The 25,146-nt window shown below is 40.9% G+C and overlaps 1 protein-coding gene across 6 annotated transcripts in view; it reads left to right on the forward strand.

Annotated features, from left to right (window-relative positions):
- Positions 1-24,815, forward strand: part of NRDC (nardilysin convertase) — a 90,551-nt gene extending 65,736 nt beyond the window's left edge. For all 6 annotated transcript variants that reach the window (XM_054488038.2, XM_054488052.2, XM_063656088.1 and 3 more), the window contains 17 exons: positions 1,488-1,592; positions 3,189-3,312; positions 4,187-4,273; positions 8,140-8,259; positions 9,498-9,549; positions 10,496-10,646; positions 13,694-13,821; positions 15,971-16,133; positions 19,518-19,549; positions 19,762-19,900; positions 21,949-21,996; positions 22,275-22,327; positions 22,714-22,797; positions 23,362-23,452; positions 23,703-23,819; positions 24,383-24,472; positions 24,596-24,815. In XM_054488038.2, coding sequence (XP_054344013.1) covers positions 1,488-1,592; positions 3,189-3,312; positions 4,187-4,273; positions 8,140-8,259; positions 9,498-9,549; positions 10,496-10,646; positions 13,694-13,821; positions 15,971-16,133; positions 19,518-19,549; positions 19,762-19,900; positions 21,949-21,996; positions 22,275-22,327; positions 22,714-22,797; positions 23,362-23,452; positions 23,703-23,819; positions 24,383-24,472; positions 24,596-24,793 — 1,782 coding nt within the window. In that variant the 3' untranslated portion in view covers positions 24,794-24,815. The remainder of the gene's footprint in view (positions 1-1,487; positions 1,593-3,188; positions 3,313-4,186; positions 4,274-8,139; positions 8,260-9,497; positions 9,550-10,495; positions 10,647-13,693; positions 13,822-15,970; positions 16,134-19,517; positions 19,550-19,761; positions 19,901-21,948; positions 21,997-22,274; positions 22,328-22,713; positions 22,798-23,361; positions 23,453-23,702; positions 23,820-24,382; positions 24,473-24,595) is intronic.
- Positions 24,816-25,146: the final 331 nt, after the last annotated feature.

Here is a 25,146-nt window from a genome sequence, read left to right on the forward strand (position 1 = left end):
CACTGTGGCTCATGCCTGTAATCCAAGCATTTTGGGAGGTCGAGCAGGCAGGTTGCTTGAGCGCAGGCTTCTAGTAAAGGACTGGGCAGTGTGGTGTTTTGGGAAGTGTATGGGATATGTGTGATGAGGTCAGAGTTCTGATGTCTGCTCTGCCGGTCGTTTACTCACTGTGTGACCTTAGGCAAGCCATCTAGCCATCTAGTCAGGAAAAATCCGACTATGTTTCCTCATTGTAAAACATGGGACTGGAACCACTTGGTGTCTGAAGGACCTGTCAGTTTTAAGAGTCTGTGTATCTGGGTGCTCGGTAAATACTTGAATTGACTGCTTTCCTCTGGAAAAATATTTCCATTTCATGTATCAGTGAACCGGTGGTCATTCTTTCAGTTTTAAATTGAAATAATATTTTTATTAATATAACTTCTTATCTCAAGACTTTTATCTGACACTCACATTTTAATTTTTTTTAAATTTTAATTAGAGACAGAGTCTTGATATGTTGCCCAGGCTTACCTCGAACTGGGCTCAAGTTATCCTCCTGCATTGGCCTCCCAAAGTGGTAGGATCACAGGCATGAGCCACCATGCCCAGTCAACACATGTTGATTTTTTTTTTTTTTGAGACAGAGTCTTGCTCTGTCATCTGGGCAGGAGTGCAGTGGCATGATCTTGGCTCACTGCAACCTCCGCCTCCCAGGTTCAAGCGATTCTCCTGCCTCAGCCTCCCAAAAAGCTGGAACTACAGGCATGAGCCACTGTGCCCGGCCCAACACATTTTGATTTCTACATTGATTTGATTCATGCTTACAAATAGTTTTTAGATGATAGTGCTGTAGTGATAGGTCGCTTGTCTTTATTGCTCACATAATCATGTGGGGCACTTGACTGGTAAACAGGCATTCATAGTCCAGTGTGGTAGTTGCTCTCATGAAGAGGCTGTGATATGACTAGAACCTAATCGGTTATAGGGCTCAGAATGATGCATGAGGGGTATGAGTTTAAGCTCCCTAAGGGAGTAGCTATGGCTATATTTTCTTAGAAATTTTTTCTATTTTTTTGGAGATAGGGTCTTGCTCTGTTGCCCACGCTGGAGTATAGTGGCACGATCTCAGCTCACTGCAGCCTCAACCTCCTGGGCTCAAGCAACCCTCCCACCTCAGCTCCCCAAGGAGCTGACACTACAGGCGTGCACTGCCATGCCTGGCTTATTTTTGCATTTTTTGTAAAGACAGGGTTTTGCCATGTTGCCCAGGCTGGTCTCAAGTAATCTAACCACCTCTGCCTCCAAAATGCTGGGATTACAGGCGTGAGCCACTGTGTCCAGCCTGGTGAGCATCAGATTCTTAAGCTACAATCATATCTCGTTATATCTGTTCAGAAGCTTTTGGTTTTATTGTTAATAAGAAAGGGAGAAAGTATTTGTATGTTGTGGTAAATCAAATATAATAATGGAGAAGTTCTAGTGTGAAATAATTTACCTCTTTACAGACAGATCCAGTTGAGTATGTGGAAAACATGTGTGAGAACATGCAGCTGTACCCATTGCAAGACATTCTCACTGGAGATCAGCTTCTTTTTGAATACAAGCCAGAAGTAAGGAGGTTTATACGTCTAAAACTTACTTTTAGGGGAAGAGGAGGGTGAGAAAGTACGAAGATGTATTTAAGAACCATGGGAATGAAGAAAACTTAGTTATATTTAGTCAGGATTTTTGTTTGTTTAAACAGAAGTATCAATAGTTTTATGAATAATTTCTCATGGTTCTTTTACATAATTAAGTTTTAATATGAAAGGAGAAAATCAAAATCAGTACTTGTTAGGTCCTATTTTAATAATTTTCAAATGTTGAAACATCTACTGAAATAGATGAAGTGATTCCTAAGAATTATGTGGTTTCCCTGTGAAAAATACGTAGTTGTTTAGCTTACCTTTTAATTCAGTTGGAAAGTCAGGACAATTACATTTTTAATCATTTTGAAAATATTTATTAAAAAAAAAAGTCAACTTCCCGGATTGGAAATATATGACTTAGGGATAATGTTACATGCCAATACATTGTTGGTCAGGGCCATTCCTTCACTAGTGGAGAATAAGTCATTTTGTTTCATACGGGATAGCACACGTCAACCAGAGATGACTTTTGCCTTCCAGGGGATATTTATCACTGTCTGGAGACATTTTGGTTGTCACAACTCAGGGTAGGGCATGGGGTGCTCCTGGGATCCAGTGGGTAGAAGCCAGGGATGCTGCTAAATGTCCTATAATGCAGAAGACAGGATCCTACCATAGTTATCTGACCCAAGATGTTAATAGTGCTGAGATTAAGAAATTATAACATAGGACATTCCTTGAGAAATTTTAGCATAGACGTTCCTAAACTATTAATTTTAAAGAGGACAGGGAAAGGTAAAGGAGGAAGGAACAACCACACATTCTTGCCATGTCACTAGGATGGTTGTGCCCGGTAGTGGCTGGTTGTGTTTTTTTCTGAACCACCATTTGTTGTTTTATACTTAAATAAATGGTGTTTGGTAGTTAGGGCTCCAAACCAAGCCACAAAATTCTGTTTAGTCCTTATTGTAGCTGGAGGATTATTGAAGGAGGCCCTACCTTGGCAGTGTTTTACTGATTCCTGGATATAAAGTGATATAAAACATAGCTGTTAGGAGCATAGTCCTTGGTAGCATGTACAAATTTAGTTAGAACTCCACTTTTGCCACTTCTAGCTGTATTATTCTGTACAAGTTACATAATCTTTAACCTGAGCAAATTGCTTAACCATCACCCAAAGCCGACTGTTATTTTGTGTAAATAAGTATATCTTAGGATTGTTTTTAGGAATAAATGAAATAATGTATGTTAAATACTTCCTGGCTCACAGTAGAAGCTTAGTGTAGTAAAGGATAGCTATTTTTACTGCTAATGCTGTTAATATGTAGGATTTAAGATAAACACTGTTTAAAGCATTATCAAGAATATACTTGATATTTGTCAACTATACCTCAATAAAGTAGGAAAAAAGTTTTTGAAACACTGATGAGACTTTGTAAATTAGGGTGTTCATGAACTGTAGGTATTTTTATGAGCATAGATCTTGGAGGTGCCTAACAATGTGATTTTTGCCTTTTTAAAAGAGATGTATTAGGTTAAAATTGTGTGTATCTCTTTCCCCTCTTCCCACTTTACTAGGTCATTGGTGAAGCCTTGAATCAGCTAGTTCCTCAAAAAGCAAATCTTGTTTTACTGTCTGGTGCTAATGAGGGAAAATGTGACCTCAAGGAGAAATGGTTTGGAACTCAGTATAGTATAGAAGGTAAAATATTTTAACAATTGTCTTACATTTAGGTATATTTAACTTACCTGGAAATGTTTATTCTTTGATAATTTAATGGTTCTAGAGGGGGAAAAAGTATAATTTTTTAAAAAGTTCACTTTGAAATGAAAATTACTTATACTACTGCACAGGAAGTTATTTTCTGCTATGTTTATATTTACTAACTAGTGAAAAAATTCTGTTATCTTGGTATTTTGGGGGCAGAGTTTTGACTTAGTTTTAGAAGAATGCTTCTCAAATGTCAGTGTGCATTTCTGTCACCTGGAGATCTTACTAAAATACAGATTCTGATTCAGAGCGTCTGGATAGGGCCTGAGATTCTGCATTTCTCTTTTTTCTTTCTTTTTTTTTTCTTGAGACGGAGTTTTGGTCTTGTCGCACAGGCTGGAGTGCAAAGGCGCGATCTTGGCTCACTGCAACTTCTTCTGCCCCCTGGGTTCAAGCAATTCTCCTGCTTCCCGAGTAGCTGGGATTACAGGCATAGGCCACCACGCCTGGCTAATTTTGTATTTTTAGTAGAAACCTGTCTGGGGTTTTACCATGTTGGTCAGTCTGGTCTCAAACTCCTGATCTTAGGTGATCCACCCACCTCAGCCTCCCAACGTGTTGAGATTACAGGTGTGAGCCACCGTGCCTGGCCAGATTCTGCATTTCTGACAATCTCCCAGGTGATGCCAGTGCTGCTAGGACCACACTTTGAGTAGCACGATTCTAGAATGCCTGGATATGTGTCAGTCACAGTTTTCCTGAGAAAGGAGAATTGATTTGTAGGCCAGTTGATAACTAGTTTATTATTAAGACAATGTTGAACATTGCATTGTTTATTGGGTCAGTTTATTTTTCTCCTTTACAGATATTGAAAACTCTTGGGCTGAACTGTGGAATAGTAATTTCGAATTAAATCCAGATCTTCATCTTCCAGCTGAAAACAAGTACATAGGTCAGTAAAATAGCAATTTTTATACATAATCCATCCATGTGCTAATAGGCACCTGTATAGCACATTATATTTTACAAAGTATCATAGGAATTTATATTTGAGATTCCCAGTAACATTCTGAGGTTGGCATTACTATTTTCTTACTTTTCCAAATGAGAAAACTGGGGGTCAAAAAAGCAAAGTGACTGGTACAAGACTATTCAGTTGGTGAATGAGAAACCAGGATTTAAACACAGATCTTGGGACTCTGAAGTTTATGCTTTATCTTGTATAGCGTAGCTGATCCTTTCATACCAGTCTCCTTAGGGATTGCCATTATCTTGCCAGATTGTTCTATTGCTTTTCAGACTGCAGGTGGCAGCCCATTAGAAGGTTGTGAAGTCAATGTAATAGATTGTAAGGACAGCGTAATGAGCCATGAAAGCATTAAAAAATCAGTTAGAATAGAAAATAGCAAAGTGTTTCATTGCATGTGGAAAGAATGTTATTTTAAGAACTTTTGTTTCAGATATCTGCCTGTCTACTAGCTTGCAGTGGAAAACATATTTCTAAGCGAGTTGCAGAAAAAAATAATTGAAAGCTACCAATCCTAGGTCCAAGGTTTTAGAGTTGCTTATAACTGTAATTTACTCAGAACACTGTATTTCCCAGCCATTCTACATGTCTAAGTATATACCCAAAATAATTGAAAACAGGTACTCAAACAAATACATGGACCTTCATGTTCACACAGCACTGTTCACAATACTCAAAAGATGGAAACAGCCCAAATGTCCATCAGTGGATGAATGTATAAACAAATTGTGATGTATACATACTTTACAATATTACTCATAAAAAGTGTAGTACTGATATGTGCTATATTGGGGAAGAACCTTGCAAACATCATGCTAAGTGAAAGAAGCTAGACACAAAAGGTCACAGATAAGTCCATGTATACGAAATATTCAGAATAGATAAATCCATAGAGACAGAACATAGATTAATGATTGCTAGGGGCTGAGGTGAGTGGGTAATGAGGAGCAGTCCCTTAAGGAGTAGGGGGTTTCCTTTTGGGGTGATGAAAATGATTTGGAACTAGCTAGAAGTGGTAGTTGCACAACACTGTGAATGTATTAATGTTTCTGAATTGTTCACTTTAAAATAGCTAAGTTTATGTTATGTGAATCTCCCTTCCATTAGGAAAAAAAAGCCTTTTAAAAAAAGTATTGGTTTATCTGCTGACCTTCTCTCCACTATTATCCTATGACCCTGCCACATCCCCCTCTCCGAGAAACACCCAAGAATGATCAAGAAATACTTAAAAAAAAAAAAGTATTGGCCAGGTGCCGTAGCTCATGCCTGTAATCCCAGCACTTTGGGAGGCCAAGACGGGTGCATCACCTGAGGTCAGGAGTTTGGGACCAGCCTGAGGAACATGGAGAAACCCCATCTCTACTAAAAAATACAAAATTAGCCAGGCGTGGTGGTGCATGCCTGTAATCCCAGCTATTTGGGAGGCTAAGGCAGGAGAATCACTTGAACCCAGGAGGCCGAGGTTGCGGCGAGCTGAGATCTCACCATTGCACTCCAGCCTGGGCAACAAGAGTGAAACTCCATCACACACAACAACAACAACAACAACAACAAAAGTATTATCTATATTAGACATTTCAGTTTCATATCTTGAACTGTAAATAATCTAAACAACCCAGTTAGCTTATTATTTTAGTTTTTTGAGTTAGGGTTTTACTCTGTTGCCCAGGTTGGAGTGCAGTGGCATGATCATGGCTCACTGCAGCCTTGACCTGCTGAACTCAAGCAGTCCTCCTGTGTCAGCCTCTTGAGTAGCTGGGATTACAGGTGCACACCACAATGCCCAGCTAATTCTTAATTTGTTTCTAGAGATGTGGTCTCTCTATGTTGCCCAGGCTGGTCTCAAACTCCTGGCTTCAAGTGATCCTCCTGCTTCAGCCTTCTAAAGTGTTGGGATTACAGGCATGAGCCACCATGCCTACCAAATCCAGCTCTTTTACCTAAATATAGCAAGTACTCAAATTTTAAAAATTAGCTATTTTTCATCTATGTGTTGATGAAACTGTTGTTTTAATTAACCAAAAGGACAAGTTTGACTTTAGCAGAACTATTTTGTAACTTTTCAAATGTATAGCATAAGGTTGGTAAAAGGCATTCTCATGAATTAATGGATTGTTTAATAAATTGGTTTATGAAACTATCCTGACTAAAGCCTCCTCTCTCAGTTAAAATTGTCTTTAAGAAAGGGAATGAAGCAGAATGTGTAGCAACCAGAATCAGTTCTTGGGAAATTCCAGATCTTTAGAGTTTATTTACTTTAAGACCAACATAGTTTTCCCTTCAGTATTGGTCTACTAATTTAATGTATTCCAGCATTTGAATTTGGCTTATTTTTGCCACAGAGAAAAGTTACTTAGACTTCTGAAGCCAATAACAGATTACTGGGGCTCCTGCTGAAATGCTTTTTTTTTTTTTTTTTTTTTTGTTGAGGGTCACTTTTATTCATAGTCTGAGGAGAAACAAAAATAAAATGCATTCTTTACTCCAAAACAGAAAGCCATACATAAAAGATGAAGGAATTATCATTCTGTCATTTAAATCATAAACATGATCTGGATCTAGATAATTGGCATTGCGCTTGCATTGTTTACCATCACCAAAAGATTATCAAAGAAGAGAGGGTTTGGCATGTAACCTAGCCAGAATTCCCAAGGTGACATTTTAATCTTACTAATGAATTATTCGCCAGATTTTTGAATCGCGTTAGCATAATAAAAATAACATATGGGAAAAATGAGTGTCATGTTGCCAGGACAAAATTAATCGCTGTACTCATTTTACAGAGAATTTTGCTGAGCCCTTCCATGTGTTCTCCCAGGTGGGAGATGACAGTAGAGAATGGTGCATGAGGCGGAAGACATTTCTGTGAAGCAAAAGCAGTATAGCACTCATTTATATTTGATCTTAGCCGAAAGGCCAAGAAGCGATATGGTATACATTTATAAACATAGACTCTGAATTGGTTCAAATGCTGACTCAGCCACATGGAGTAGTTAGTTCAACTTTTTTTTTTTTTTTTGAGACAGAGTCTTGCTCTGTCACCCAGGCTGGAGTGCAGTGGCACGATCCTGGCTCACTGCAATCTCCGCCTCCCGAGTTCAAGCGATTCTCCTGCCTCAGCCTCCTGAACAGCTAGGACTATAGGCACCCGCCACCACGCCTGGCTAATTTTTGTATTTTTTTTTTAATTAAGTATTTATTGATCATTCTTGGGTGTTTCTCGGAGAGGGGGATATGGCAGGGTCATAGGATAATAGTGGAGAGGTCAGGAGATAAACACATGAACAAAGGTCTCTGGTTTTCCTAGGCAGAGGTCCCTGCGGCCTTCTGCAGTGTTTGTGCCCCTGGGTACTTGAGATTAGGGAGTGGTGTGACTCTTAAAGAGCATGCTGCCTTCAAGCATCTGTTTAACAAAGCACATCTTGCACCGCCCTTAATCCATTTAACCCTGAGTTGACACAGCACATGTTTCAGAGAGCACGGGGCTGGGGGCAAGGCCATAGATCAACAGCATCCCAAGGCAGAAGAATTTCTCCTAGTCAGAACAAAATGGAGTCTCCTATGGCCACCTCTTTCTACACAGACACAGCAACAATCTGGTCTCTCCTTCCTTTCCCCACACTTCCCCCCCTTCTTTTCAACAAAACAGCCATCGTCCTCATGGCCCGCTCCCGATGGTCGCTGTCTCTTCGGAGCTGTCGGGTACACCTCCCAGACAGGGTGGCCCGGCAGAGGCGCTCCTCACTCCTGCTGAAATACTTGAGTGAATTATTATTATCTTCTTTTATTAGCCACGGACTTTACATTGAAGGCTTTCGATTGCCCAGAAACAGAATACCCAGTTAAAATTGTGAATACTCCACAAGGTTGCCTGTGGTATAAGAAAGACAACAAATTCAAAATCCCCAAAGGTAAAATGTTGCCCTCCTGTTACTTCCGTGCTGAATTCCAGTGTTCTCTTTAGATGCTCTGTTTCACATGTGATTATCTACTTGCTATTTTGGTCTTCCTTTGTGGAGGAGGCTGGGGCTGGGTGCCTCTATCAGCCACCTTGACGCCCTCTCACCCTCCCTAAAAGGAGTAAAATAAGTAAAACAAATATTTCTCCACTTTGCAGTAACTTGCTTCCCCTGTGTATATCACCTACTTTTCTTTCCTTTTCCCCTTCCGTTTGAAGACCTTTTCTAGACTTATCTACCAGATTTATACTGTGCTCCTATGCTGTCACAGAAATCCTTATGGACACTCCAGTGTCCAGGAAATGAAAATTTAAGGCTAGAATGAAATTGTTTTTAGGTTTTTTTCTTTCAGTTGAATGAAAGCAGAGCCAGGTATTTGGCCATCTTAAGGAATTGGTGTTATTTGAACATTGTTTTTGAAAAGAGATAAGAATACACAAAGGAATTATTCATAGACATAATAGATAGCCTAGTCCAGCATTACAAATGTGAAAGCCCCACCAACTGCCTCCTTCTACCATTTTGTTTTCAGCATAAAGGAAGCATAGTATAGAGTTAAGTAGACTCTAAAGTCCTTATCTTTAATGTTGTGGCCCTAACTGTGTTGCTTTTTACCGTTCTGTTCTTGAACATGGCATAAGGAACTTATTGAAGCCACATGGAATCATAGGCTGGGTGCTCTTGTATGTCATTTAACCCATACCCACAACCTCAAAACACAACTATATTGTAGCTCTGTGGGATTCTTGAGTTTATTGGGAACTTATTTTCATAATGTTTTTTGAATAGCTTATGAGTTTCTAAAAATCTCCTTAAATTCAGTTTCCTTGGAAAGCCTCTGCTGTAAATTTGTGTGAACGCTGGGGTTGTTCTTTTAATGTTCTTAGCATCTGTCCTCTAAAAATTTTTCCTGACTGAAGCTATTAATAAATAAGAGTATTTATAGGCCTCTCTATGTATCTGCCCATATGTCTGGTCTTCCCATAGATTAAAGAGTGCCTTTTGGAACTCTTTATTTGGAATGGTAAATACTACTTTTTAAAGACCCTTAAGAATAAAGATGTAATGAGGATTTAAGGATTAGTAGTTTACTTCAGAATTAAAAATATATATATATTAGGGGAAAATAACAGACGTGTAAAATATTTGAGGCCCCTGACCTTTTTTGTCTATGGTCTTTTTTCTTTTAGCATATATACGTTTCCATCTAATTTCACCCTTGATACAGAGATCTGCAGCAAAGTAAGCAATTGTCTTTTTTTCTGGAAAATATGTTTTTTAGTTATTGAAAAACTGTTTTGTTTGTTTCATTCTAAATCATTCTGTCATTTTCTCTATCCATATTTGAGCTATGTTGCTGATTTATGTATTTTTTTCTGTACTCCAAACAAGTTATTTGTATTATTACCAAACATTAAAATGGAACTGTGGCTGCTCCATTACCAGCACCCATTGGTAAAACATGCTGATAGTGTAGATTAGAGCAATTAGTTCCCAGTTACTGGATGGGGAACAGTCCTTAAAGATCAGTTTGGGTGAGTGTCCAGTCTATAGTGAGACTGATGGATCTGTTGATTCTGTATTTATAGAATACCAAGGAATGTGATTGTTCCTGTTCTCAGCAAATCCCTTATATATTTATGTAGATAGCTTTCATTGTGGGTGGTTAGAGAGCCTAAAGTGTATCTGAACATAGGAGATACTTGGGAAATGTGTCTGAAAGTAGGAGATACTTGGGAAATGTTGGTGCAGTTCTTTCTTTTCCTACTTAACTGTAAAATCCAAACTTAAAATGACAAGCAGCACTAGAATTTGTTAATATTCACTCTAAAAAATGCATTCCCGAACTCATATTTTTAATTAGTCAGAATGCCTAGACTTGGAGGGTAGACAGAGCCTTCAGGCCAGTGCTGCTGATGCCTATTCCATTTACCTCATTATACAATATAAATATTATCATTTTGTATGTGTACATGACATGAAAAAGATTGGGAAACACTGCTGAAGGTAGGAATTCTGTAATACACCTCTGAAACTGAATCCTGAGTAAGCTGTATTACCTTTTACATTCTGGAGTAGATAATTTATACTTTCTAAAAATGAAGCTGCTTACTCTAAATTGAAGCAAATCTATTTCATGTGTCTTTCTTACCAATTAAAGATACCATTTGCATTTTGTACTTCTTAGTGTGGTCCTCTTTGATATCTTTGTCAATATCCTTACGCATAACCTTGCGGAACCAGCTTATGAAGCAGATGTGGCACAGCTGGAGTATAAACTGGTAGCTGGAGAACATGGTTTAATTATTCGAGTGAAAGGATTTAACCACAAACTACCTGTAAGTACAAGTACTCTGTTTTCCTTATAGAGAGCATTAAAGTACCATATTTATGTAGAGGTTTGTGCATGGGATGCTGTACAGAGAAATAAATGTTTATTAATGTGGATTATCTTGAATATTCTTGGCTGATGACAGCTATTCTAACTGTGACTGACTATACATAAGAACAACATATGTTTCATTAATTACCGGCAGTGCATGGGATTATAGCCCATGCTTTAGGATTGATTTCACTTCCCTTTGCTGTCAGTTTCTCCACAACCAACACTGGCATTAAGGATTGGTTCTAGCTAAATTTTTTACCATACAAGAATAACCTTTTTTTTTTTTTGAGACAGATACTCCATCACCCAGACTGGAATGCAGTGGTGTGATCTTGGCTCACTGCAACCTCCACCTCCTAGGTTCAATCAGTTCTCATGCCTCAGCCTCCTGAGTAGCTGGGACTACAGGCACGCACCACCACACCCAGCTAATTTTTGTATTTTTAGTAGAGATGGGGTTTCTCCATGTTGGCCAGGCTGGTCTCGAACTGCTGACCTCAAGTGATCTGCCTGCCTCAGCCTCTGAAAGTGCTGGGATTATAGGCGTGAGCCTCCATGCTGGCTGTGGAATAATAAATTTGACTGGTGTTTTGCCTGAAATAGAGTAGAACTCAAATGGTTGTGCCCTTACTTCCTCATCTTATGCTCCTTCTCATTGTTTCAAGTATGTGTGTCTTGTTTCCCTTCTAAGTTTATGAACCTTTTCGAAACAGGGTCTGTATCATGTCAGTTATTAATCCCTTAGTGAGAAATATGTTCCAGTATTGCTTCATCAAAAACTTCATAAGAGGAGGAAAAAATAATGGGCTGTTAGCTAAGAGAGTTAGATTACTGAATACCAGGTAAAGTAATATAATATACTCAGTAATAAATTTTATATCTAGGTTTCTTGGGTAGAATATATTATATTAAGATTTAGGGAAATAGGTTTATACAAGAAAAATTTTAGAGGCAAGGACCTGCCAGAAAGACCTGTGCTAGGTGTTAATAGCCTTCATCTGGGCAAAAACCCAAGAGAAGAGTATAGCTCTCACCTTTTTATGCCTTTTCCCTTCTCCATCTCCCCACCTGACAAAGATTGGTCTCAGAAGGAGACGCCATGGAATATTTTACTTTGTCAGCCTCTGAGGCCTAAATATAATGTAGCTTAAGTTTCAAGCAGATTAAAGCCTAATTCAGTGGTTATCATTTGGAAAATATGTTTTAGAATTACCTGGAGAGCTTATTAAAAATACAAACCATGGAAAAGTATTTGATATTCTTGAATTTGTGAGACTTACTTAGCCTTAATATTAAAACCTAATATAGAACATATATATATATGTATGTATGTATGTATGCATAGAAAACTAGAGATCAATTTTATCTGTAGAATATAGACGTAAACTTTCTAAAAATTAAATCCAGTTTAGCAAAAAGAATAATTCAAGTACCAGGAATGCTAGGGTTGTGGAATATTAGGAAATTGATGATCATAAGTCACCATAACACAAGTCAAAGGAGAACCACTGTATGAATATAGTGATAAATGCTGATAAATCATTTGATAAATTTGAGTTGGCATTCCTAATAAATAGGAATGGAAGGAAATTAATTAAGTATAAAAACCTCGGCCTGGCGTGGTGGCTCACGCCTGTAATCCCAGTGCTTTGAGAGGCTGAGGCGGGTGGATCATGAGGTCAGGAGATCGAGATCATCCTGGCTAACACAGTGAAACCCTGTCTCTACTAAAGATACAAAAAATTTGCCAGGTGTGGTGGTGGGCGCCTGTAGTCTCAGCTACTCAGGAGGCTGAGGCAGGAGAATGGTGTGACCCTGGGAGGCGGAGCTTGAAGTGAGCCGAGATCTGCATTCCAGCCTGGGCAATAGAGCAAGACTCCATCTCAAAAAAAAAAAAAAAAAAACCTCAAGTAAAGAACTATCAGCAGACATTATATTAACTGATAAAATGATGAACACTGACATCAGCAACAAGCCAAGAATAATCCACAATCATCTCTATTATTCTGTTATTGTTTCAGAGGTTCTGGCTATTACAGTAAGATGAAAAAATGAAATAAAAACTTTTTTGGAAAAAATATTTTTCCTTGCAGATGATATGATTGTATTCTTAGAAAACCTCATATACCACTAAAATTAAAAAAAAATTAGGTGTGATATGGCTGGTCAAAAGACTAGTATATCAGAATCAATGGCTTTTTTTCCCCCATAGTAGCAGTAACCACTTAGAAATGGAAGCCAGGCACAGTGGGATGTGCCGGTGGTCCCAACTCCTCCGGAGTTTGAGGCAGGAGAAATACTTGAGTTTGAGGATACTTAGCTATGATTGTGCCACTAGCCTGTGCGATATAGCGAGGCTCTGTCACTTAAAAAAAGAAACAAATGGATGGAAACAATCTTACATTTATTTACAATATTGAGAAAAACAATAAAATGGCTAAGAATAAACAGGAAAAGTATAGGATCTATCTAAAGACAAACTACAAATCTTATTGAGAACACCCATGAAATGATAAAAAAGGAAGAATTGTTCCAAATTTGAAATTATTTAAAATTTTGGACCCTTAAGATTCTTTGAGGCCAGGAGGCTGAGGCAGGAAGATCACTTGAGGCCACGAGTTTGAGACCAGCCTGGCAACATAAGAAGACCTTGTCTGTACAAAAGCAAAAAAAATTAGCCGGGCATGGTGGCCCCTGTCTGTAGTCCCAGCTACTCAGGAGGCTGAGGTGGGAGTATGGCTAGAGCCCAGGCATTTGAGGTTACAATGAATTACGGTCGATAGTACCACTGCACTCCAGCCTGGGTGACCAGAGTGATATCCTGGCTCCAGGTAACACCCAAACAAACGAACAAATTGAGTTGTTAGTAATTTTCTTATGCCCCCCCACAATGCCTAGTACCATGCTAGGTACCTGGTAAAAACCAAAGAGAAACATTTCCCTCCCTAATACCTAGTGGATTTCCATGCTTCTTAAAGTGCTTCCTTCTTTTTCTTTTAGCTACTGTTTCAGCTCATTATTGACTACTTAGCTGAGTTCAATTCCACACCAGCTGTCTTTACAATGATAACTGAGCAGTTGAAGAAGACCTACTTTAACATCCTCATCAAGCCCGAGACTTTGGCCAAGTGGGTATAAATGAGATGAGCTTATATTTTGAGGACCTGAAAGTATTAGTCTTCCTAGTGGGTAGGTGTGGGGGTTAAGGCTATAGTTTCAGTGCTAATTTTCATCCATGTTTGAATTGTGCTGTAGTTTAGGAAACCCGTCCATAGTGTTATAGTATTTCTAAACCCAGCTTATGTAGCTAGCTGTGAATGGAACTGAAAGCAGCTTACTGTAGAGACTAAAAGTAAAGAAGGGTGTTTTCACCAATCATTATACCTAAATGTTAAAGAAGTGCTAGTTTTGGGCCAGGCATGGTAGCTTATACCTGTAATCCCAGCACTTTGAGAAGCTGAGGTGGGAGGATCACAAGCTAGAAGTTCAAGACTAGCCTGGGCAATATAGCAAGTCTTCATCTCTACAAAACATTAAAAACTTAGCTGGGTGTGGTGGCACATGCCTGTAGTCCCAGCTACTTGGCAGACTGAGGTGGGAGGTTTGCTTGAGCCCAGGAGGTTGAGGCTGCAGTGAACCATGATCATGCCACCGCACACCAGCCTGCATGACAGAGACAGGCCCTGTCTCATAACAAATAAACAAAAAACAAACCAGAAGAAGTATTTACTGGTGATTTTAGTATGTTGGTGATTAGTAGCTGAGTTACATTGCTAAACATGTCACTTATCTAGCAATGTTAACTATCCAGAATTCAGCCAAGCTTCCGGAGGAGAGCAGAAAGGCAGCTACACAGTCTGTATGCTAATACTTAAACCCTCTGCTCACAGGCAACCCCCTTGGGCCTTCATTCAGAGCCTGTTCTTACTACTTTAGTCCAGGGCTAATTGTAGCCTGTAGGATACTTTTGCGTGAATCAGAAAAAAGTATCCCTCTGGGGTACCCTCTATTGGCAGGTAGAGCCTTTGTGGGAGGGAGAGAAAAGTCCTCTGAACAGACCTACCCCTTTGTGCACATGACTGGCTAGCCCCTACTTGACAGTTTTGCCCTGGGAATCTGTAAATAGTGAACAGCGTAAAGGTTCTGCTTTTGACACAGCTATAATGAACCCGTCAGTTTCCAGAATTAGAAAGAAGGGGTTAGGAGTCAGTCATGTAATAACTGATATTCTGATCACAGAAAGTTACAAAAACTATTAACCAGATATATGTTAGAAAGGACATGGACACAGGGAGGGAACATCACACACCGGGGCCTTTTGGGGGGTGGGGGGGCTGGGGGAGGGATAGCGTTAGGAGAAATACCTAATGTAAATGACCAGTTGATGGGTGCAGCAAAACTAACATGGCACATGTATACCTATGTAACAAACCTGCACATTGTGCACATGTACCCTAGAATTTAAAGTATAATAATAAAAAAAGGAGAGTTATCTGTAACCATTGATACAGTGAATAGCCCTGCCAATAACTCATGAATACTACTTTATTTATTTATAAAAATACATTATTAAACACAACCTTCTATTTTATTAAAATTCAACTCCTGAAATTTACTTTATAAAAGATAGAATAATAATAAACCTGTTTGTTGAAGATTTTTGTGCTAGATCTAAGAACTTTTATATAAATTCATTAATTCAATTCTATCCAAAACGGTTACCTCTCACGAATACTTCCCCTATTTTACAAATGAAGAAATTGAATCATAGATGTTAGTAGATTTGTCAAATTCAAACAGCTTATTTGGGGTGGGGTTGTAGAGATGGGGGATGAAGTTAATCTGATTCTGGACCAGAGCTGTTACCTGTATTATATTGTCACTGCAGTAATAGATATCCCAAATGATGGCTTCTAGTAGTTAATAAAATATTAGTGAGATTTCAAACCAAAATAGTAATAATTTTAAATCAGTGTACAACTAAGTAAACTTGACTCATCTGGCAGCTTTACTTTTATGTGAAATATTTCACCCTGCAACTGAGACAGGTAAATGCATTTTTGTACTGCTAAGTAAATTTGTTTAAAAGTTTGTGTATGTGATTTTCAGTACTTTTTTGGTGAATCTGATACTGTTTTCCTATCTTACATTGTGATAAAAATGGTCTCTCTTTAGAAACACATCCTTTATAGAACTTTGACTAAGCATTTCTTTATCCTGAAGATTCATTTCTAATAACAAAACTTTGAGTATTTTTTTTTTCTGCTCTCTGTACAGAGATGTACGGCTTTTAATCCTGGAATATGCCCGTTGGTCTATGATTGACAAGTACCAGGCTTTGATGGATGGCCTTTCCCTTGAGTCTCTGCTGAGCTTCGTCAAAGAATTCAAATCCCAGCTCTTTGTGGAGGGCCTGGTACAAGGGAATGTCACAAGCACAGTGAGTGTGAGATGCTCTGTAGGCCAGGTCTGAATGCAGTTGTGAACTCTGGAATTGCACTAGTTCTTCCCTAAAGGGGAAGCTGTAGTTTTGGCAGGCCAGCATTATCATATTCTGTTTAGAAGGGAACCTGACCCCTCTGATGCTGGGCAGCTTTCTTCTTAAGATGAAGACTGCTGGGCTGGGAATGGTGGCTCACGCCTGTAATTTCAGCATTTTGGGAGGCCAAGGCAGGAGCATTACTTAAGGTCGGGATTTCGAGACCAGTCCAGGCAACACAGTGAGAACTCATCCCTACAAAAAAATAAAAAATTAGCCAGGCATGGTGGCACATGCCTATAGTCTCCGCTACTTGGGAGGCTGAGGTGGAAGGATCATTTGAGCCCAGGAGTTTGGGGCTACAGCACGCTATGATTGCACTACAGTGTTCCAGCCTGGGCAACAGAGTAAGACCCTGTCTCAAAAGAAAAGAAATAAAGAAAGAGAGGGAGAAAAATAGATTGCTGGTAATAGACCAGGACTTTGAGTGAAATGGATTTGGCATATCTATACTGTTAGTTACCTTTGTTGAAGATTGTATGTGGAAACCATAAACAGTTTAGTATAGAGGCTAAAATGGGAGGAAGGAAATGGTGAGGGATGTGTGTGCATACATACATAGATACATACATACATAGCCAGAACAAGTATGTCAAGCCTGTTTGTGAAGCTAAGGTGCTGGGCTTTATCCTGTAGAAATGGAGAACCATTAAAGGATTTAAGAAGATTTGTGGTTAAGAAATATCCAGAGAGACAAGTTATGAAGCTGTTTTAAAGTATAGATATGATTTCACTCATAGGAGTTATCTAAAGTAGTCAAATTCATAGAAGCAGAAAATATAATGGTGGTTTCCAGTAGTTGGGGAGAAGAGGGAAGAGACGAGTTATTTTATGGGTACAGAATTTTGGTTTTGCAAGATGAAAAAGTTCTGAAAATCTAATCTACTGCACAACAGTGTGAATATAGTTAACATTATTGAACTGTACCCCTTTTTTTCTGAGACAGTCTCGCTCTGTCACCCAGGCTGGAGTCCAGTGGCGTGATCTTGGCCCAACTGCAACCTCCGCCTCTCCGGTTCACACCATTTTCCTGCCTCAGCCTCCCAAGTAGCTGGGACTACAGGCACCTGCCACCTCACCCAGCTAATTTTTTGTATTTTTAGCAGAGACGGGATTTCACCGTGTTGGCCAGGATGGTCTTGATCTCCTGACCTCGTGATCTGCCTGCCTCGGCCTCCCAAAGTGCTGGCATTACAGGCGTGAGCCACCGTGCCTGGCCCTGAACTGCACACTTTTAAAAATGGTTGAGATTGGCCAGGCGCGGTGGCTCACGCCTGTAATCCCAGCATTTTGGGAGGCCGAGGTGGGCGGATCACAAGGTCAAGAGATCGAGACCAACCTGGCTAACATGGTGAAACCCCGTCTCTACTAAAAATACAAAAATTAGCCGGGCTTGGTGGCACGTGCCTGTAGTTCCAGCTACTCGGGAGGCTGAGGCAGGAGAATTGCTTGAATCCGGGAGGCAGAGGTTGCACTAAACTGAGATTGTGCCACTGCACTCCAGCCTGGACGACAGAGTGAGACTCCTCGTCTAAAAAAAAACAAAGTTGAGATTACAAACTTTATATTATTTTATCAAAATAAAGAGCTGGAGTGAAGGCTATGCAAGGCGGCCCACCCCTGTAATCCCAGCACTTTGGGAGGCTGAGGCAGGAAGATTGCTTGAGGCCAGGGATTCAAGACCAGCCTGGCCAACATGGTGAAAACCTGTCTCTCTTAAAAATGCAAAACTTAGACAGGTGTGGTGGTGGGCGTCTGTAATCCCAGCTTCTTGGGAGGCTGAGGCAGAAGAATCACTTGAGCCTGGGAGGCAGAGGTTGCAGTGAGCCGAGATCATACCACTGCACTCCAGCCTGGGTGACAGAGTGAGAGTCTGTCTCAAAAAAAAAAAAGTTGGAGTGAAAACTATTGAAGCCTGATGTTAGGCCAAATAAATGAAAAAGAATTGCTTAAGGCTGGAAATGGTGGCTTATGCCTGTCATCCCAGTACTTTGGGAGGCTAAGGTGGCAGAATCGCTTGAGCTCAGTAGTTTGAGACCAGCCTGGGCAACATAGTGAGACACCACTTCCAAAAAAATAAGAAAATATTAGCTGGGTGTAGCAATGTGCACCTGTAATCTCAGCTACTTGGGAGGCTGAGGTGGGAGGATTGCTTGAGCCCAGGAAGTGGAGGCTGCAGTGAGCTGAGATCATGCCACTGCCCTCTAGCCTGGGCAATAAAGCAAGACCCTGGATTTTTTTTTGTTTGTTTAAAGCAGTACTTAAGAAATAGAAGATGATGGAAATTCACTCAGTGGGAGAGAGAGAGAAGGCAGTCTAGAATGATGCCCAAATTTCTTTCTTGAAGCAGTGGGTTGGTGGAGCAGGAACAGTAGTAAGAATGGGAGCATATGAGGAGTTTGTTCTGATACATATTGAGTTGGAAGTGTCTGTGGGGCCTTGTACGCGACTAAGGCCTTTTCCTCAGTCAGATGCTTGTTCAAGATTCTCTCCCTGAACTGTCTGGTTATTAACCGTCCTCCTCCATGGCTTCCCAGTTTCTCAGGGCTGGCCCTTTGATTGGAATATATAAATGGTCACTCTTGAAATTGTGGCTGCTATCCTCTCCTTTCTCTGTCTTCATTCTGCAACCCCAAAACCAGCCTTAGTTTCTGTCTTGGCCACCAAAAGAATTTTAAGTCTCAGTCCACAAAGGGAAGAGAAGAAATAGGCTGTCTGTTTTTCCAAGCACCGTTGAAGTACCAGGCAAGGGCTTTTGGTACAGAGTCCTTAGTACCATGAATTTCCTCCAGTAGAAATCACTTTAGAGAAGAGCTAATCCCTCCACTTATCCCTTATTTTATAGATAAGAAAACAGAATTCTTAAGAAGGGAAGAGGATGTATTCACTCAGTATTAAATGTGATTTTCTTTGCTTTATCCAGGTTCTGTGTCAATGGGCCCAGGATTCTGAAACATAGTCACATAGTCCATGTTGTCATAAAGGCCACAGCCTAGTTGGGTAAACCAACACTGAGCAATTAAGTTTGATCCAGTTGGGAAACTGTATTATGGGTAAACAGATCGCCAAGAGAGCCAGAACAGTTAAGAGCCGCTTAGTGTTCCACAAACACAATCAATCTTGAATCAGTCAATGAATAACTTGCCAGCATTTAGGTCACCAACTATATCTGCTTTCCTAAAGCTATGCAGGGCTCCCCAAGCAGTTGGAACATTGATATTAGCTGATTCTGGGTGAAATGAATGTCTAGAGAGCTTAATGTAGTTATTCTCTTTTGCCTCTTAGGAATCTATGGATTTCCTGAAATATGTTGTTGAGTAAGTATTTGAATTTTCTCTTTGGGGTTATGTGTTCTTACCAGCGAGAGGGCATGGAGCCACAATTGAGTTAATTGTTACTAAACACCCAGTTGAAATACTACTTGTAGTAGATTTTTTTGAGGCTGGTGTACAAGGCAATTGAAAAGTTAGAAGGCCTAGCTTCTTATAGTTTTTGGGTGCCTCAGTGACCCATACTGATTCTCTTGCAGCAAACTAAACTTCAAGCCTCTGGAGCAGGAGATGCCTGTGCAGTTCCAGGTGGTAGAGCTGCCCAGTGGCCACCATCTATGCAAAGTGAAAGCTCTGAACAAGGGTGATGCCAACTCTGAAGTCACTGTGTACTACCAGGTCAGTTGGGGGTACTAAAGACTGGCGGAAGGTCCAGTACCTGGGGATCAGGGACCCCGTGACCTTCAAGGCCCTTTTATAGTAACTTCTATAGTTTCATGCTTGGGGCCATTTGTCCTCTTGAAGCAACTACATTTAAAAATTGCTCCTGTTGGTAAAATGGATCCTTTTTCAATCACAGTGAGGTATTGCTTCATTAATCACCTAAGTACTAATCTAGAGGGCCAGAAACTGGGATGTGGGTGGAATTCCCTACATGTGCCCCTGATAGAACTCCAAGTAGCAGAAGGACATTTGTTAAGGGGCAGTTTTGAAAAGAAGACAGAAGTAAACATAGCCAAACAATTAAGACACAGCAAAGAGAATGACTACTAGAGTCATAAATGTTTAAAGCACCTGAGAGGAAGGATATATCACCTCTGTTTTAGGGTGACAACTCCATGATCCAGAGCCCCTTACTTCTTGAGGTCATACCAGCTGGGTCTCAAATTTATTCCTTTTATCTTCAGATTCTGTGTTCTTTCCACATCATTCTACTGGGGTGTGTAGTGCTTAAAGTAAGGAAGCACTTGGCAGTAATCACAGTTAGCTCTAGCCTATAGCCTGCTTTAACCTGTGGTTGGTCCCACTCGCTTCTAGAACCATGGGGATCTTCCTTAAACCTTGCCTGTCTAGTCTGATTACTGACTCCCCAAATTCTGGGGCTCCTGTAGCCGCTGCTGTTATCTTGGGTTCCCTGCATCAGGAATTCACTTCTTTGTCAGGTCTTGTGAAGATCCTTGACTGGGCTTTGGGTGGGATGGCCTGATTATCATTTCTTTGTCTTGCATCTCTGCCCCTGGGCCTCAGCCTTATTCTGACATTATCCTGGTCTGGCTGTCAGGAGCAAATTCACTTGCCCGATGTCACAGTCATCTCTTGTTAGTGAAGTTGTGTCTTGCCCTAGTCTTCTTAATGAGTACTTTGATTCAGGAGCAACAGCAGTTTTGGAGCTAGGTTAATATTTTTGTCCTTCGTAGAAGCCCTGCTTCTCTCTGGAGCCTCTGTGGCTGTAGCATTCCAACCTGCAGCCTCTTCTAGGTTATGACTACCAGGTCCCAAACTCCACAAATGGTACAGCCTAGCCTTTCTTAACCTAGTCTACATTTTCAGTGCCTCTGACTGCTTACAACCCCGGTACAGGAGTACTCATTTTCGGCAGGATTTCACATTGTAAGACTATGTTTATAGAAATGCTTTCCATCAGTCACCTCTTAGCACCAGCTTGTAATACAGACTGTTCCCTTTTGGAAACCATATCCTTTCTCAGAAAGCATTGGTTTTGTTGTGGTCCGTTTACAGGGAAACAGAAAATCTCAATGCTGACTAATCAGGTCTTGCAAGGGCACATAGGCATTAGCCTCTTCCTCTGGTGAGTGGGAAGCAAATGAGTCTGTGTGAGAGGAACCTGCAAGATCCTGACTCTGGGAGGCACTAGCAACATCCTTGTTTATTGGCCTCCTGTCCTTTCATTCTGAATGCATTATTTTGCCAGTCTTGGGCAGCTAGCATGTGGTCCCAAAGCGTGGCTTCTTCCTCTGAAGTATTTTTCTTATCAACTGGTTTTGATCCTTGTGTGTGGCACCGATTCTTGTTGTGTGGCACTATTCATTTTCTCTCCTCTTGAGGAATAGATCCAGATACATTTCAGGATCCCCAAACATTTCCTGCTGTCTTCCTTAGGGCTTTGAGTTGCAAGTACTTAATTTTAGAATGTGTCTTCTGACAGGATCTGGCAGGTCAGGGATTATTAATCTCACCTTTGTTTGCACCTGCAATTCTATGCTAGTGCTGGGAGTGGAGTACAAATGGTCAAGCATGACTCCTGTCCTCATAGACCTTCAGTCTGGTGGGAAGGCAGATATGTAAACAACATCAAAGTATAATTAACTCTCTTGGGGGAGAGCGATTGGTGGTGATACGTAAGTGGTTGCCTAGAATAGCTGGATTATTTAAAAGCCCTATAAACCACTGGATATTCAGCTGGCCTGACAACCTTCTCTTTTCAGTCAGGTACCAGGAGTCTAAGAGAATACACACTTATGGAGCTGCTTGTGGTAAGTGCATAAAGGAGATGCTGAGGTTTTCAACAGCCCCTGACCCACTATGAGGCCCGGCCTTTTCTGCCTGGGATAGGGACATGGGGTAGTCAGAGACCTGTGATTTGAAGGTGAGATAGTCTTTTACTGTTCTCACCCAGTATAAGCCTGGGCCAATTAGGAAAAAGGCACTAAGGGAGGCTGGACTTGGGAGGTATGTGAAACACTCTGGGGAGAGAAATGGAGGTTTTTCTGCTGGGAGGAGTTGGGCTGATTGGCAGTATGTTGAATTACAGATGCACATGGAAGAACCTTGTTTTGACTTCCTTCGAACCAAGCAGACCCTTGGGTAAGTCTGCTGGCAAGGCCACTGAGCTCAAATAAGGGCCTAGGGCTTACTTTGCAGGCTGAAGTTCATCAGATATCCTTACTGAGCAGCCTGTTAGAGCTTCCTTCCATCTCATAGGGTGATACTTACTCATCCAAACTTTTGGAATTTGTATCTTTGACTATAATCAGGTTTTCAGTTTGGTCAAGTTTCAAGATAAGAAAAAAGGCTAGTTTGTGGTCCCCAATTCAGGAGAGGTATGGACACCTTAACATTTTTGGGTCCTGTTTCAGGACTTCCAGTTCCAATAAGGATGGGCAGAAACTTTTCCCACTCCTATCTAGTGCCTCCAAGGCCAGGGCCCAGATGATCACCTGAGCTCATATAACTTTTCTCTCTGGCTGTAGGTACCATGTCTACCCTACCTGTAGGAACACATCCGGGATTCTAGGATTTTCTGTCACTGTGGGGACTCAGGCAACCAAATACAAGTGAGTGAGTGAGTGAGTGAACAGATGAGTGTAACCTCCTATTATGGGCATGGAGAGTAGGGGCTACATGTGTTTCCTTAAACCTTGGGCAACCCTGACCAAGCAGGTTTGCTCTATTTAGTCAGTGGAAGCTGGGAAGATGGGGGTTGTTATAGCCTGTTCCAGGACTGATCAATAGTTCCAGTGGCCCTTTAGGACTTGATTCAAGTCCTGTGGTCATTGTATGGGGCTTGCCAGTGTTTATTCTCTTCAGGCAGACCTGAAGACAAGAAGAGAAAGGATGCCTGATCTGACAGGCATGCTGAAACCTGTTAGTTTTCAGCTTTGGAATGGTCAAACATGGTTGTGACTGCTTCATTATGAGGATATCAGGAAACTGGGCTGGAGGTGGGGTGAGGGGGAGGGTTCTGTTCTCTTTCTTTCCTCAATGTCAGGTGGAATGCTGAGGCCTGGGAAAACACTTTAGCTTTTTTTCCTGGAAGTATGTCTTAGTCTTAATTCCTTCTTTTGCCTTCTGCCTGAGATCAGGTTTCTGATGACTTAATTGAAGATGTTTTGTTTCAGTTCTGAAGTTGTTGATAAGAAGATAGAAGAGTTTCTTTCTAGCTTTGAGGAGAAGATCGAGAACCTCACTGAAGAGGCATTCAACACCCAGGTGACTGTGCCAGCCTGGTCTTTTGGCCTTTGGCCCACACAAGCCCCCAGATACAAGTCTTAACAGGGCTTCGCCGGCCAGTTTTTGAGCTTTGCAGCCCCACCTTCCTCTTACCATAGCGTCTCCCTAGCTTCATCTGTGCCTCTCATACTGGCATGTCCATCACAAGCCAGGCTGCACAGGGGCCAGTGTGTTCTGGGGGAAGTGGTATGTTGCCCCACCTGAGCATCTTTCTTTTTGGTGGGAACAGGTCACAGCTCTCATCAAGCTGAAGGAGTGTGAGGATACCCACCTTGGGGAGGAGGTGGATAGGAACTGGAATGAAGTGGTGACACAGCAGTACCTCTTTGACCGCCTTGCCCACGAGGTAACATGGTTTTCAGAGTAAGACAGCTCAAACTGGTCAAGGTTCCTGATTCTATAGGAATCACAGGTCTGTGCACACCAGCATTGTGTGGAAGAGAAACTCGAAACACTAGTCCTGACCTGATTACTCGCTCACTTCTTGAGTTTTCAGACTGGCTTCTCTAGCACCTTAGGTGGCCACGTGAGCTGGGTGCTAATCCTTACCACACCATCACCAATTTCAATCAGAGAAGCTCTATTTTTGTGCTATATATTGAGGTTTACAAGATTTTGTGGAGAAAAAGAGTTTTGCCATTTAAAGAAAATTGAGGACTCTTTGTCTTTATGGAGTTCATTATTCCAAGTGCATGTCTTTTGACAACTTTTATTCCAAAGTAGTAAAACCTATGAAAAAGATCTGGATCTTGTACTCCAGTGTGACTTTAGTTAGGGGTAACCTGAGAATAGGAAGAATAAAATGAGGTCTTCTGATGCTAAGCAGGTCCAGGGACATCTGCCTGGGGGTTAAGTTTAAGAGCTATCTTTCTTCTTGAATTTCTTTCCTATCTTTCCTTCCCTTGTAAGATTGAAGCACTGAAGTCATTCTCAAAATCAGACCTGGTCAACTGGTTCAAGGCCCATAGAGGGCCAGGAAGTAAAATGCTAAGCGTTCATGTGAGTATGTTTAATTCCATCCATTCTAGGGTTGTCATTTACTGAGTTTGGGTGGTTATCAGAACTCTTAAACCCCTAAATCTGGTCAGCATATTTTTCACTTTTGTCTTTGTCCTCTTTCAGGTTGTTGGATATGGGAAGTATGAACTGGAAGAGGATGGTACCCCTTCTAGTGAGGATTCAAATTCTTCTTGTGAAGTGATGCAGCTGACCTACCTGCCAACCTCTCCTCTGCTGGCAGATTGTATCATCCCCATTACTGATATCAGGGCTTTCACAACAACACTCAACCTTCTCCCCTACCATAAAATAGTCAAATAAACTGCAGTCGCGTTGGCCTGAAGCAATGTGTATTTTAAAATGTGTTTGTTTGTATTTTATGGAGTTATACTACTGCCTTAGGGCTTCCATTGAAGTTTTGCACTGGCATCATAGCATTTACTTTTTATCCTTTCTTTGTTGAGACTAATAAATAATAAACCCAGGGTTACTGTAGGAGCTGGCAAAGGAAAACTGGCAGAGTGGGCCGAGTGGGCCAAGTGAGACCAGAAAGCCTGCAGCAGCACTTTGAGAAGCCCTGGCCTGTATCCTCTCAGACTGAGAATCTACTTCTTTAAAGGCCTTATGTAACCAGTATATTGAATAACTAAATGCTAGGTACTAATAATACCTGT

Source organism: Pongo pygmaeus, chromosome 1 (assembly GCF_028885625.2).
Source record: "Pongo pygmaeus isolate AG05252 chromosome 1, NHGRI_mPonPyg2-v2.0_pri, whole genome shotgun sequence".
In the NCBI taxonomy this organism is placed as follows: domain Eukaryota; kingdom Metazoa; phylum Chordata; class Mammalia; order Primates; family Hominidae; genus Pongo; species Pongo pygmaeus.